We start from the raw sequence: 14983 nt of genomic DNA, 5'->3' as shown, positions 1-14983 counted from the left end.
ATGGTAACAGATGGATAGACAATATTCAGTGCAGCTTTTCATAGTTTCTCCTATGTATTTATTTACTTCATTCATAGCCTGCCTTTTTCACTGAGTTTTATACAGTGCAAGGTAATGCAGTCAAATTCCATGGGATGCAGTAGCATATTCACCCGGGGACAAGGGGTACCCTCTGTCCCCATGTGCCCCTAATCTGGTCACGTGTGGGATGCAAAATTGACCCCCCATGTGACCAAGAAGACGGCAAGGCAGCAGGACGTCCCGCTGCCTCATAGTCTTCGGGAGCCCTCAACCCCACCCATGGGCAGGGTCAAGGGCACCCGGCTGCCGCCTCCCCCACCCCAGGCTGCTGCCCCCCTTGCTCCCGGCTCCCAGCTGGCAGTCCCTTCTGCCCTCCCCTCCAGGGAGGCCAGAAGCGGCTGCTGTCACCCAGCCTCCGAGACCTGCTTTTATAGTTACTGAGACTGGAGGTGGAGTTTGGGAAGGCGTGGCCCTTCTGTCTTAGAGTTCAAAGTTAGAGGCCTCAATATTTCACTAGCATCTGGAAAATCTCCAGAGCAGGAGCTGATCCCGCTGGGCCTGTTTAAAACCTTTCCCGACTATCCTAGCTTATAGCCACAGAGAAGCCGCAAAGCTGTCCTGGGCTACGTTAGAGGTATGCCAAAAACTAATACTGCATTGTTTTATTCATTTTTAGGTCAGTGCTGCTCCTAGGTTCAAGGGTCATGATTACTGTTGCAATTTTAGAAAAGAATTCAGCCATTTATAAATGCTGTGAAAGCTCACAGCATGGGGGGGACAAAGCAGTCTTATCTCCTTGCCCACTTCTTTTCAGGTTCCAACGTTAGCTATTTTAGCACTTGAGAAGGCATGGAGGAAAAAAAGATTGTCTGGTTTTGCAGTGCCACAGGCTCTCACAGAATTCTTCTCAGAAATGGCGTTGGCGTCCATAGGTTGGATCTGTGGATGCCGTAACGTCTAGTTGGCCCTCTAAGCATAGCTCTTTAAAAGAAGAAGAGTTTGGATTTATACTCCACCTTTCTCTCCTGTAAGGTGACTCAAGGTGGCTTACAAGCTCATCTCCCTTTCTCTGGAGGTAGGTGGGGCTGAGAGAGTTCTGCAAGAACTGTGACTGGTATGAGGGTCACCCAGCAGGAATGTAGGAGTGTGAAAACTCATCTAGTTCACCAGATAAGTCTCCGCCACTCAGATGGAGGAGTGGGGAATCAAACCAGGCTCTCCAGATTAGAATCCACCTGCTCTTAACCACTACACCACGCTGGCTCTCACCATGCTTTACTTGTTCTAGTTGGTATAAGGGCAACTGTTCACTGACATGGGAGAAAGGAAAGGGGTGCAGCTAGGGACACTAAAGGGGTGAGAGAGCTAAGCTTTCTCTCTGCCTCAAATGCTCCCCCCAGCCACCGAAAACCCACCCCGATCGTAAATTCGTAGTTCAATCCTGGCCTTTGTGTCTTGGTAACACAGCAGTGACCGCGATGGAGTGTTGAGAGAACGGAACAGAATATTAGCAAGTGGCCTTTTCACATTACAGAAGGAACACAGTTCAAGGCGGGAGGTTGTGTGTCTCCAAAGCAGGCCTATTTATTTTGGTAAGCTCAAGATGCTGTTGTTAATCTTTTCAGCCGAGGCTGCCCTTCACCTTCCTGAACTGAAGATATTAGACCTTTCTTGGAATAAATGCGTTGGTGGGAACCTAAAGCTGCTTTTGAAAGCGCTAAACCTTGAAGCTGAGCTCCAAGAGCTAAGACTGAGCAGCTGCAGCTTGGTGGATAAAGATCTGGCTTGTCTTGGTAGGTATGAAAGTGCATTCCCCTCCTCAAATCTCTGTTTACTAAAAATCTGGGATTCAGAGCCAGTTAGCTTGACAACCACAACTGATCTTGGCACACACCTGGGAGGAGAGAAGAAGAGTTTGGGTTTATACTTTGCTTTCCCCAACTGTAAGGAGTCTCAAAGTGGCTTACAAACTCCTTCCCTTCCTCTTCCCACAGAAGGCACCTTGTGAGGTAGGTGGGGCTGAGAGAGTTCTGCAAGAACTGCAACTAGGCCAAGGTTACCTATCAGGCTGCATGTGTAAGAGCAGGGAATCAAACCCGGTTCTTGAGATTAGAGTCCACCACTCTTAACCACTGCACCAGGGTTAACTTTTCACATGGGATAATTCAGCTTGCAAAAATTTCGATCGACTCTCAACAGGACATCAGGAATGCAGGGAGAAATGGGTGTGTACGCGTGTGGAAAAGGGGACAGTTTTAACAATGCATATACCAGAGCAATGCCCTGACCTGGATAGCTCAGGCAAGGCTGTTCTTGTCAGCTCTCAGAAGCTAAGCAGAGTCAATCTTGTACAAGGTGACCAGACGTCCCGCTTTTGGCGGGACAGTCCCGCCTTAAACCAATTTGTCCCGCGTCTCGCGGGTTTTTTGAACTGTCCTGATTTTTGGAAGGTTGTCGCACTGCCTTCTGGAGCACTCCCCTTTTCCTGCCCTTTCACAGGGCGGGAAACAGGGGAGCACCCCAGAAGGCAGGGTGGCAGCCTCCCGCGCTGCCGCCCTGCCTTCTGGGGCGCTCCTGTTTCCTGCCCTGTCACAGGGCGGGAAACCGGGGAGCACCCCAAGGCAGTGCGCTCCTGCGGCAGTGCGTGCGTGCGGCCACTCGCCCGGGTCCCGGTTTGCAAAGGTGACAATCTGGTCACCTTAATCATGGATAGTACTTGGATGAGAGACCTCTGACCAATAACACGGTCTGGACACATATGCAGGCCATGGAAAACCAACTGTGAACGTCTTTGGCCTTGAATGCCCTACTGGGTTGCCATAACTCACCTGTGACTTGACAGGCACAACAACAAAATATCAGAGCAATGCTTCAGATTCCTTGAAGGCAGAAATTTTAAAAGCTACTGCTTTATAGTGAGGCCCCGCCTGGCCTCCACGAATCCCTGCTATCTTGTTTGAAAAGAAAAATGGTTTGAGAACAGGAATACTGTGCGGTCTGGTGATTAGAATGTTGCATTAGGGTCTCGGAAACCCAGGTTCGAATCTTCACTCTTCCATGGAAGCTCATTGGGTGATGTTTGGCCTGTCAGTGTTTTTCAATCTCAGCGTCGTTGTGTTGATGAATTGGAAGAGGAGATAATTATGTTGTAAACTGCTTTGGATGCCCATTGGTGAGAAAAATGGGGTATACATATCTAAATAAATACTGCCGCCTCCTTTCAATTACCTTGTTAATCCTATACTCTGTTCCACATAAAGATTATAGTAAATAGTATATTCCTCTGCCACAGAACAAAGCATGCTGGACCTTCTTTGTTGTAGAATACTCTGCCTGGGTCCCAGTGCCTACCTAGCCTTTCTTTCCCCCTATCTCCGTGGTGGCGAACCTATGGCACTCCAGATGTTCATGGACTACAATTGGCCATGCTGGCAGGGGCTGATGGGAATTGTAGTCCATGAACATCTGGAGCGCCATAGGTTCACCACCACTGCTTATCTGTTTGAAAATCTGAAAGTAAGATACATTTTGGCATAAATGCTCTTGCATCAAAGTACCATGTTCAGCAATGCACAAAATACCATGCTCAATAATGCACAAAAGAACGGTTTTGACAAAGGTATAAATGAATGAATAAATGAATGATAATTCTCACATTCATTCAGAACAACTTTCTCAACCACTGCACCTCAACTGACTAAACAGAGTATAGTGTAGTATTTGTAACCCTGGGACTCAAGGCACTATTGCTGTGTTTTTCACTGTATGCTTTAGGGTGATGCTTTAGTGTCCCATGCATTTTTATATTTCTGTCTAAAATATGACCCTCCCTCCCCGTTTTTAAAAAACTTGCTACAAAGCCCCATTTGCAAGTTGAAAGCACACCATGCATACTGTTTAAATGTATCCTAGCTAACATACCGTATATACTTGTGTATAAGACGAGTTTTTCAGCCCTGTTTAAAGGCTAAGAAAAGCCCCCTCGGCTTATACGCGAGTCACCATTTTCTATACATCACAAGGAGGCTGGGGGCGGGGCCAGGACAACCTCCTGCCGCTGGGAAGCTGCTTGTTGAGTGTGAAGGGGGAACCCTGAGGCACCTTGGCTGGCTGGGCTTCCTCAAACCCAGCAGAGGGAGCTCCTTATTTGGGCAGTGACATCAGGGGGAGTCACTGCCCAAATAAGGAACTCCCTCTGCCTGCCGGCTGGGTTTGACAACGCCCAGCTAGCCGGCAGGCAGAGGGAGCTCTTTATTTGGGCAGTGACTCCCCCTGATGTCACTGCCCAAATAAGGAGCTCCCTCTGCCTGCCGGCTTCCCACCCTCGGCTTATACCCGAGTCAATAAGTTTTCCCAGGTTTGGGCAGTAAAATTAGGTGCCTCGGCTTATACACGGGTCGGCTTATACACAAGTATATATGGTATATCTTAACTACTGACCTGTGTCTCCTTTCAGCCCTGGTTATCCAAGATGGCCCTCTGGCTAAATTAAAGAAGCTGGACCTGAGCTACAACCACCATATCTCTGACCAGGGATGGGCAACGTTCTATCAAGGCATAGTTGCGTTTGAGCAGCTTTCGGAACTGGATGTCAGTCTTCGGCCGACATCACACTGCGACTGCGGGGAATGGTTTGGCAAGCTGTTGGCTGCCTTGCCAAAATTGCCCGAACTCTCCGAGCTAGACCTGCATGGCTGGGTCCTCTCCAGAAGTCAGCAAAAACAGCTGGAAAGTTTCAAATGGGACAACGAACGGAATTTTCACTTTGACTCTTAGCTTCAACTTGTCGAACTAGTGTTATGGTTGGCAGCAAGCAGATGTGTGGTTCCTCTTTGCTGCTGAGCTTTACCTGGTGCAGTACAGTGGGAAGGAGAAGGAATCAACAGCAACAGCCAGGGAGGTTTGCACAGAGAGGGGATTCTAAAAACTGTCCACTAAAACACAAATCCCGCTTAGCCATTGGCCTGGCTGCTGTGCTCTCACGACAGGCGCTGCCTTGCTGACATCATTACAAAGCTTATTCTTCACACAGCAGAAAAAAATGCATGTTTTTTTTGATCTATCGAAATGAATTTTTTGTAAACTGCTTTTTGTTTTCCACTTTTGTGCATTTATTCCCTTAGCTCTTTTCCTCGCACGCAATTCTGAACATCGTTTGAGGCTCCAGACGGATGCATTATTTCTTTTTCCCCTTTTCTTTCCCCTTTTCTTTCCCCTTTCCTTTGTCTTTCCCTTTCCCCTTTTCCTTGCCTTTCTTCTCTTTCTTTTCTTTTTTGACTTTCTTCATCAGTCTCAAGAGCTCGGCAAAAACGCCAATCCCTCTGCGCACCATCGTGCCCCGCCACCAAGACTGGACCTGGAAATGTCAAATCAAGGTTAAAGTTGTCAAAAACAGAGGCTGGGGTTTCCTTCCCCCTCCCCACCAATCAAATACTTGGGGAGCAATGGATTTGAGATCCTACTATCTTCCTAAGGTCACGGAAGGCATTGAATACATGAAGTCGTTTTAGACAGACTATTGGGCCCATCTAGTTCTGTATAGGTTTCTCTGGCCACCATCTCAGGCAAAGGACTTCTACACAGGACCTCATGAGACGGGGGGGGGGGGGCAGGGGGCGGGGTCGTGCACTGGCAGCTGGAGCATATCAGGGCAAGAAATCTTGTCCTGACATGCTTCCTCCCTGTTGTGTGCCAGAAGCAGAAGCATATCAGGGCAAAAAATCTTCCTCCCTGCAGCTCGTCGAGAGAGGAAGCACCCCAGGGCAAGATTTCTTGTCCCAACACGCTTCTTGTTGCCCTGCCTGTGCTCCTTGCTTTTCCCGCAGGAAGCAAGAGTATTTCTGGTGTGACTTTTGAGCCAAAGCAGGGCAAGGTCAGGGCAGAGCCGACCGTGGGCCATTGACCTATATCAGTGATGGCAAACCTTTTCGAGACCAGGTGCCCAAATTGCAACCCAAAGCCTACTTATTTATCACAAAGTGCCAATATGGCAATTTAACCTGAATACTGAGGTTTTAGTTTAGAAAAAAATGGTTTGCTCCAAGGCGCGCGTTACTCGGGAGTATGCTTGGTGAAGCAACCGTGCAACTCTTTGAATGTATGAATCATGACCCTAGGAGGGTTTACTCAGAAGCAAGGCCAGTCTAGATGTGAGTGGGGGGTGGTGGTGATTTTCCACTCCCCCTACATGACGAATTCTGTGTGCGAGTGCCCACAGAGAGGGCTCTGAGTGCCACCTCTGGCACGCGTGCCATAGGTTCGCCACCACTGACCTATATGTACCTATCCACACATTTTCTGACATGGAACATCTGCTGGTTTGCACCTACTGTTCTGAAATTTTAAGGGCATTCCACAGCATTGGAGAACATGTTCAATACAGTGTGAGCAGAACGTTTCTCCTGTGTCTTATTTGAGATTTGTACCTTGATAGCCATGGCTTTGCATTTCCTTTGCTCCTTCAAGTACTTATATATCGCCTGTATCCCCTGACTGAACACTTCTACTGGTGGCTCCATCATGGGGTTTCCATACAGCGTAATAACCTGCAGTTTCACTAGACTGTCCAATTTCTCCGGGAGTTGAAACAGTTGATTACTCTCCACCAGTATTTTCTGCAAACCTGAACATACAGAAGTGCACCGTTGAAACGACCCCCACAATGCAGGCCCGTTTAATATTTGCTTTGAAAGCTTTCTTCAAGAATAGGTTGGTCAAAGCCAGCTGAACTACAGATGGCTTCCGAGTCAAGCACCTGGCAGGTTTCCTGGAATAGCGGATCACAAACGATCTCCTGTCAAAGAGACATACATGGGCAGGAGGTGAAAACAGTGGCTAGTGTTAGCGCTAGGGTTGCCGATCTCCACATGATGTCTGGAGATTTCCTGGAATTATACCTGAGCTCCAGGTGACAGATGCCAATTCACCTGGAGAAAATGGATGCTTTGGAAAGCGGACTGTACGGTAACATACCTTGTTGAAGTCCCACCCCTCCCTAAACCCCGACTTCGCCAGGAACTCTGTTTTTTTTTCTTCACCTTGTATTTGGCATATGGAGTCAGGCAACTCAATAAGAAAGTTCTCGCGACAGTTCAGTATTTCCAAGTTACTCAGCAAGCCTATGGTTGATGGAAGATACTGCAATTCGTTGTTCTCAAGGTACAGCTCTTTCAGGTTCTGAAATTTAAAAAATACATGCATTTTTTACAGGTGTGAGCCCATGGTAGCCCCCTTTCTAGTACCTGTATGTTAGCTACTGATTATCTAAAGGTGTAGTAGTGGAATGGTTGGGGAAAGCCAAATATCTGACACCTGTGGAGGCCTCTGAGGAATTTTTTTCTGCTGCTTTCTGGAATTTATTGATTTGGCTAAGATAAAAATAGCTGTGTGCTAATTGGCTACAGCAGGGGTCCACATCATGATGCTCATGCTTGTCATAGCAATCTCTATCACCTTTCCTGGAAAAACCTGTCTAGTGTTTTTAGAAATCGTCCAAGTGGAGTTTTTGCACAGCATGGCGTCTGAGTGGCCACTGGAGGTTAGATTGGCTATGAAGATTTTTAAAAGCTTTGCTTTGGGAGCTGCTGCCACCACAGCCTTCGCTGTGTGACAGAAGGTAAGCTCTGACAGCTGTTTTGTGGCTTGGCTGCAACTCCTGTGGCAGCCATTTTGTGTTAATTTTGTGGCTGCGTGTACCCTGCAGGTCAAAATTCCAAAACTGCCTACAGGCTCAAAAAGGTTTGGGACTCCTGGGCTACCTACCCATCATCCTCTCCCTTTCCAATCCCCAAATCAGTTGTATAACAGCAATACAGATATTGGGATTATTTTTCAAATGACAAAAGATTAATAGTACATGATATGTCCATTTCCTCTAACTTTCGCCTCTAAAGCAGAGGGATGGGAAAAATGGAAGGTTCCGCCAGTATTTGCTTTGCAAGCAGGTAAGTCGGCAAAGTAAGTTGTAAAGCAGATCTTCGACTGCAGGGGAATGACTGGACTTGGTAAATACCCTAGAAATTTGGTAAAATTCAGATTTGGATTTATTCAGGCATAAAATTATCTGTATGCCCAGATAAGACAAATAACATATTCAATATACCCGAATATTCGGGTATACCTGAAAAATTCATGTCTGATTTTTTTTTGAATTTTTTGTGTTTTTCACATTTTGGCCTGCAGGGGGCACATTTTTAAAGAGAGTGGCACCCAAATTTCAGGGTGTCATCCGATGACAGTCCTGATGGTGCCACACCAGTTTGGTGAAGGTAGGTTCGGGGGGGGGGCAAAGTTATGGACCCCCAAAGGGATTGCCCCATTGTTTCCAATGGGAGCTAATAGAAGATGGGGCTACCCCTTTGAGGATCCATAACTTTGATCCCCCCCAAACCTAACTTCACCAAACTTAGGTGGTATTATCAGAACAGTCTCCGGATGATACCCTGAAATTTTGGTGCCACTAGCTTTAAAAATGTACCCCCTGCAGGCCAAAATGCAAAAAATACCAAAAAAGCCCGAATTCCTTGCATTTGGATTTGTCTATATTCAGGCAGGACATATTCGGCCAATTTTTGTCCGAATATGCCCAAATTTGCCCAGATTCGGGCCAAATCCAGTATTTGTTGCATCCTAATTTCCAAGCCTAGGAATAACCCCTTTTTATTTTATTTATTTATTATTGGATTTATATACTGCCTTCCCCCAAAGTAAGTAGTCACTACTTAAATATGACCTCTGTCTTTATCCTCAATTGTGTTACACACTCCCTGACAATAAAATCTTATGGGTTGAATCCAGCCACATTTTTAACACAGTCTTGTTCATTCTCCCTCCTTGTTACAGCCCCTGTGGGACGTGGGCCTTTTCTGCATAGCAGAAATATAACATCTTGAGGATGTTATAAAAATCATTTTTGGGAAGAAGTTCACACAGCTTCCTTCCCCCAAATGACTTCAGGACATTTTACTTCTCTCAAGACGGCAGGTGGGACATGGGCCCAGAGCAGTATCGGGGGGAAATGGCACCCGGAGACAACTCCTTCTCCAGCCATGCCCCCATGCCCCACCCCGAAACTGACAAGAGCTCAGCTGGGCGGCAGGTGTGGAAAAAGAACCGTTTTGGCTGGCAACACTTTTTTTTATCCACACAGAGCAAACCCAAAAACCCAAAATGGATCTTTTAAAAACATCTGCAGGACATTTTATTTTCGCTTTGCGGAAAAGACCCTGAGGCTGTCCAAAAATCTCATGATCCCCAGCGAATTATTTTTTTGGTAGACAATGGGATCTTTTTTGGAAGTCACTGGGATCCTTTCTTTTTCCACCAGGAGAAAAGTAGGTTGGTAACAACCCCATGTAAACAAGAGTCTCATTTAGAATCTCAGAATAGGAAGATGTTAAGGATATCTTAGAGCATAGGTGTCAAACTTGCAGCCTGGCAGGGGATTATGGGAAGTGTAGTCCATAATATCTGGAGGGCCGCGAATGACACCTGTGTCTTAGAGGAAGGTGATAGCAAACCCCCTCTGTACATCTCTTCTCTTGAAAGCCCCATTAAAAGTTACCATTAGTTGGCTGCATTAATGCCATTTATTATTGTTGCTGTTGTTGTTGTTGTTGTTTTTATCATTATTTATTTAACTTAATATACCGCCCCATCCTGGAGGGGCTCTGTAGTCAATGATACCTTCCCAGAGACTATTGAGAATAGTGCCTAGAAATTTAGCAAATGGATTTTTTAAAATCCTCAACAAGACTAAAATGATCCAAGAATAAGAATTTGGATTTCTCTCCGGTAAGGAGACTCAAAGGGGCTTACAATCTCCTTTTCCTCCACCCCCCACAACAAACACCTTGTGAGGTAGGTGGGGCTGACAGAGCTCTGAAGAACTGTGACTAGCCCAAGGTCACCCAGTTGGCAAGTGGTGGAGTGTACAAACTAATCTGGTTCACCAGATAAGCCTCCACAGCTCAAGTGGCAGAGCGGGGAGTCAAACCCAGTCAAACCACTACACCACCCTGGCTCTCCAGGACTGGAACTCCCAACATATTTAAATTGGCAACCCTAAGATGGTTCTACCTCTGGCAGTAGACATTTTGTGGTTGGCTCGGCCTCCTGTGGCAACTTGTTTGCTGTGGTGCCCAACATGCTATATCAGAATTCCAAAGGTATCCACAGGCTCAGAAATGTTGGGAACCCCTGCTATCTGCTGTCTACATAAACGATGTGTGTAGCATAAATAAATGTAAACATTTTTATAAAACACACCCATTGCTTTTTTCTTTCCACTGTTGCTATACCCCCCCCCCCCTATTTTCCATTGATTTTGCAAGATTCCTCTATGACTGAGATCCGAGTCCTGCTCATTTTCTTACCTGTAACTTGCAGATTTCGGCAGGTAATGATGTAAATTTAGTCCCAAGGTCTTGCCCCAAATACAGTTTCTCTAGCGACTGGAGCAGAAAGATTTCCTCAGGGAATGAGAAAAATTTGTTGCCGGTCAGACTGAGGCACTTCAGCTGAGAGAGCCTGGCTACTGTTTGAGGTATCTGGACAGTTTCCCAAAAAAGTAATTTTTTAAAATGTATGTTAGTCAAAAGGTAACATTGTGCTGTGTTCAAGAAGGATGCACTAATGGCTATGTTGTGAGGGAAGACCACCAACTATAAATTTTCCTGCTACTTATTCCCAGATACCTCAAGGGCTATACCAAAGACACAGTTGTTGAATAAGACACAGTGTAGTTGATCTCAGCGGCGGAGGACCAAGGGGGTGAGGGGTGCATTGTGCACCAGGCGCACTCCTGGGGGGGGATCGCCCAGGCCCCTCCCCCTTTTCCCCGCCCCCCGCAGCCCCCACGACACACTTCCCCGCCCCCGTTCCCACACTTACCTACGTTCCTTTTCTTTTTTTAGTACTTTTTGAGGCTGAAAAAAGCGGCCTATTTCAGACTAAGAACTGCCTGAGGAACTACAGTTCCCAGGAGACCCTGGGGCTCACAAGGTCTCCTGGGAAGTATAGTTCGTCAGGCAGTTTTTTCCCTGAACTGTGAAGAGGCCGCTTTTTTCAGCCTCAAAAAGTACTAGAAATAGAAAAGGAACGTAGGTAAGTGTGGGAAGGAGGGTGGGGAAATGTGCCGCAAGGGGAGGCCATCATGGGGGGCGGGGGGCATCGCGGGTGGGCCATGGGGGGGGGGGCGGAAAAAACACACGGCGCACTGGGCACAGTTTGGCTGAGCTACACCTCTGGTTGCTCTCACCCATACAGAGTTGAGCAGGAAACTTTAAGGCCCTTCCACACATGCAGAATAATGCACTTTCAATCCACTTTCCCAATTGTTTGCAAGTGGATTTTGCTATTCAGCACAGTAAAATGAAGCTGCAAAGTGCACTGAAAGTGCATTATTCAGCATGGGGCCTAAGTCAGCCAATTCACCCTTTTTTTTAAAGCAAGCAAAGAGTTTCTGCAACAACAGAATAATTCTGAATGCATACATATAATCTGGGTATGTCTAGATTTCTATATGCAACAAATTATTACCAGTTCAAAATTAATCTCAGTAGCTGCAGGCTGTGATGAGGCTGGTCATGCATTTCCTTAGTGTTCATTAGCATACAGTGACCTTTCAGACACTGGGTTGATTCCCACCGGCTACCAGTAGTGTTTTCTTCCAGCGCAAGGAGACTTCTTGCAAGTGCAAGTGGAATAGCCTCCAGCGGAAGCCTCCTTGAGACAGTCTCACCATTATTAGGAGCGTGTCCAGAGGATCTAAGGTCCACTTCCCAAATCGAGACTTAATGAAGAGAAACCAGAGGATCTGAGCTATAATATCTAGGAACTCTGAGAACAGAGCCGAAGCCTAAAGACTTTCAACTTTTTCTAAAGACATCCTCAGGCACAAAAATATGGACCAAACAGGAACAGTGATACATACCAGATACGGGGACCCTGAAAGTGGCAACTGTCCCTGATAAATAGTGCAATTTAAAGCACAAAAGAGACATGCAAATGGCGAATGATGACCCCAACTCTGTCTCTGCTCTGAGCAGGATAGCCTAGGCAAGCCTGATCTCATTGGATTTTGGAAGCTAAGCAGAGTTGGCCTTAGTTAGCACATAGATGCAGTGGCGTACCTCGGCAAACCGGAGCCCTGGGCAAAACCTGCGTTTGATGCCCCCCCCACCAACAACATTTATTAGGCATTGAAAGAAAGAAAGAAAGAAAGAAAGAAAGAAAGAAAGAAAGAAAGAAAGAAAGAAAGAAAGAAAGAAAGAAAGAAAGAAAGAAAGAAAGAAAGAAAGAAAGAAAGAAAGAAAGAAAGAAAAGCATTGGCAGGAAGGGGGTGGATTTAAAAGGAGAATCTGGGGAAATTTAGGGTTTGCCTGCTGTCAGGGGTGCAATTATTAAGATAGCAGCACCAAAATTTCAGAGTATCTTCATGAACCCTTACTGATGATATCTCCCAGGTTTGGTGAAGTTTGGTTCAGGGGGTCCAAAGTTATGGACCCTCAAATGTGTAGCCCCCATCTCCTATTAGCTCCCATTGGAAACAATGGGGGATGGGGACACTCCCTATGGAAGTCCATAACTTTGGACTCCCTAAACCAAATCTTACCAAACCTGGGTGATATCATCAGGATAGTCTCCTGAAAAATCCCTGAACCTTTGGTGCTGCTAGCCTAAAAACTGCATCCCCTGCAGGCCAAAAACTGAAAAACACTGAAAATTCAAAAAAAATCCCACCTGCATTTTTGGCGCCCCCCCACAAGGTGGTGCCCTGGGCAACTGCCCACTTTGCCCAATGGGAGGAACGCCTCTGCATGGATGGGAAACCACCAAGAAAGACCGGGTTGCTACACATAGGCAGACAATGGCAAACCGCCTCTGTTGATCTCTTGCCTTGAAAACCCCATAAGGGGTCGCTATAAGTCGGCTGTGGCTCAATGGCACTTTCCACCACTACTCTGTTTCTGTGCCCCTTTAATATCCCTCTCCCAAGTCCTCCCAAGCCCATAAACGGGCTCCAAAAGAGCTAAACGGGACTGGAAGAAAAGTAGGTCGGGAAAAACAGGGCTCAGTACTCCTTGCCAGCATAGCCCCACTGTGTTTGTAATCACACCCCAAACCATGTTATATATTTCATTTCATTCATGTAATTTACATGCTGCCCTATCCTTCGCAGACTCAGGGAAGCTGCCAACATATAAAAACAATAAAATTCACGCATTAAATTCCTTTAAAAATGGATGGCGACTGAACTAATCTTAAAATATGTACAAATTAATAGATACATCTCAATCAATAGAAAACAGAAGCAGTAAATGAGGGGGAAGAAGAGAAGAAGAAGAAGAAGAGTTTTGGATTTATATCCCCCCTTTCTCTCCTGCAGGAGACTCAAAGGGGCTTACAATCTCCTTGCCCTTCCCCCCTCACAACAAACACCCTGTGAGGTAGGTGGGGCTGAGAGAGCTCCGAGAAGCTGTGACTAGCCCAAGGTCACCCAGCTGGCATGTGTGGGAGTGTACAGGCTAATCTGAATTCCCCAGATAAGCCTCCACAGCTCGGGCGGCCCCGGTTCCTCCAGGGTTGATGGCAAAACTATAGCTGCCTCAACCATATGCCTGGTGGAACTCTGTCTTACACACCCTGTGGAACTGCATCAGGTCCGGCAAGACCCCGGTCTCACTAGAGAGGGCATTCCAACAGGTTGGGGCTAGGGCCAAGAATGCCCTAACCCTGATTGAGGCCAGTTGGATATCTTTCAAGATCACGGATCACCCCCAGATTGTTATATGCTGATTTCAAATTGTTGAAGCCATTGTTTGGCTGCCAGAAGGTATTATTTTGGCCCCCATGTTTTAACACATTCTGGTAGATTTTAACTGGATTTTAATTCATTCTTAATTTCACAGTTGACCCATACCTCACAGATCATGTTGTCATCAATTGACAACACCTCCAAGTTTTCCATTGCACAAATCTCTCTCGGGAATTCCTCCAGCAGATTTTGACTTAAGTCGAGGATCTTCATAGCCGTTAGCTTGGCAAACGAAGGGTGCACCGTCTGTAGGGCACAGTTTTTCAAGTAGACCACGACAAGCGACTTCCAGCGGCGGATCTGGCGTGGAAATGCAGCCAGTTGGTTCCCAGACAGCCCAAACTCTTTCATTTCAGTCAGCAGTTTCAGACTTCGAGGGAGTTTGTACAGACGGTTGTGGGACACATCGAGCACCAACATTTTCAAGCATTGGCTCAGGGCATCAGGCACAACAGTCAGACTGTTGAAAGCGAGAAAGAACTGGGCTAAATTTTCCAGAGAGACAATTTCGTCTGGAATGGCGCTCAAACTGTTGTTTTCCAGATCTATAATTTCCAGATTGTAAAGATGACAAAGTTCTGACGGGAAATCTTCAAACCTGTTGTTTTTTAAATAAATCTCCTTAAGTTTGGTCAAATTGATTATTTCCTTGGGAAGACAATTTAGGTTATTACCAGAAAGTCCAAGCAGCTCCAAATGATGAAGGTGTTTGCAGATTTCAACTGGGAACTCATTCAGGTACACATTATATAACCGGAGCCAGCGAAGAGCTCTCAACTGACTAAGGATATCCAGAGATTTTGTCGAGAGTGGGTTACTGCTTAAATCCAAGCTCTCAAGGGATTTCAGATCTCCAAGTTCCTCACATAACTCTCTGATGTTGTTCTTATTCAGATAAAGAACTTTCATGTTCCGAAGCCGGCTGATACTTCCTGGAATACTCTTAATTATATTTTGCTCCAGATGCAATTCCTCTATGTCTTCCAGTTCAAAAATTTGCCATGGGATAATTGTCTGGTTTTTCTTGGCTAAATCAAGGAAGAAGATTCGGTTCGTGATCTGCACTGGAATGAAAACCTTCTCACTTGGCTTTTCATTTATTTCTTCATTACTAAACACTACTTGTATCAGTGACTCATTGAAGAG

General features: G+C 46.2%; 2 protein-coding genes across 4 annotated transcripts in view; one reads left to right on the top strand and one right to left on the bottom strand.

Annotated features, from left to right (window-relative positions):
- The window catches only part of LRRC31 (leucine rich repeat containing 31), a 26097-nt gene extending 20518 nt beyond the window's left edge, over positions 1 to 5579 (top strand). For all 3 annotated transcript variants that reach the window (XM_048506194.1, XM_048506192.1, XM_048506193.1), the window contains exons 9-10: positions 1647 to 1814; positions 4478 to 5579. In XM_048506194.1, coding sequence (XP_048362151.1) covers positions 1647 to 1814; positions 4478 to 4797 — 488 coding nt within the window. In that variant the 3' untranslated portion in view covers positions 4798 to 5579. The remainder of the gene's footprint in view (positions 1 to 1646; positions 1815 to 4477) is intronic.
- LRRIQ4 (leucine rich repeats and IQ motif containing 4) lies at positions 5106 to 14983 on the bottom strand (the record flags this gene model as incomplete). The annotated part of the gene is made up of 5 exons (XM_048506933.1): positions 5106 to 5377; positions 6447 to 6643; positions 7059 to 7197; positions 10395 to 10568; positions 13943 to 14983. Coding segments are annotated over 5 exons (1731 nt in total), but the record flags the coding sequence as incomplete, so codon positions are not given.

Source organism: Sphaerodactylus townsendi, linkage group LG08 (assembly GCF_021028975.2).
Source record: "Sphaerodactylus townsendi isolate TG3544 linkage group LG08, MPM_Stown_v2.3, whole genome shotgun sequence".
Taxonomy (NCBI): Eukaryota; Metazoa; Chordata; class Lepidosauria; order Squamata; family Sphaerodactylidae; genus Sphaerodactylus; species Sphaerodactylus townsendi.
This window is presented reverse-complemented; position numbering and strand designations above follow the sequence as displayed.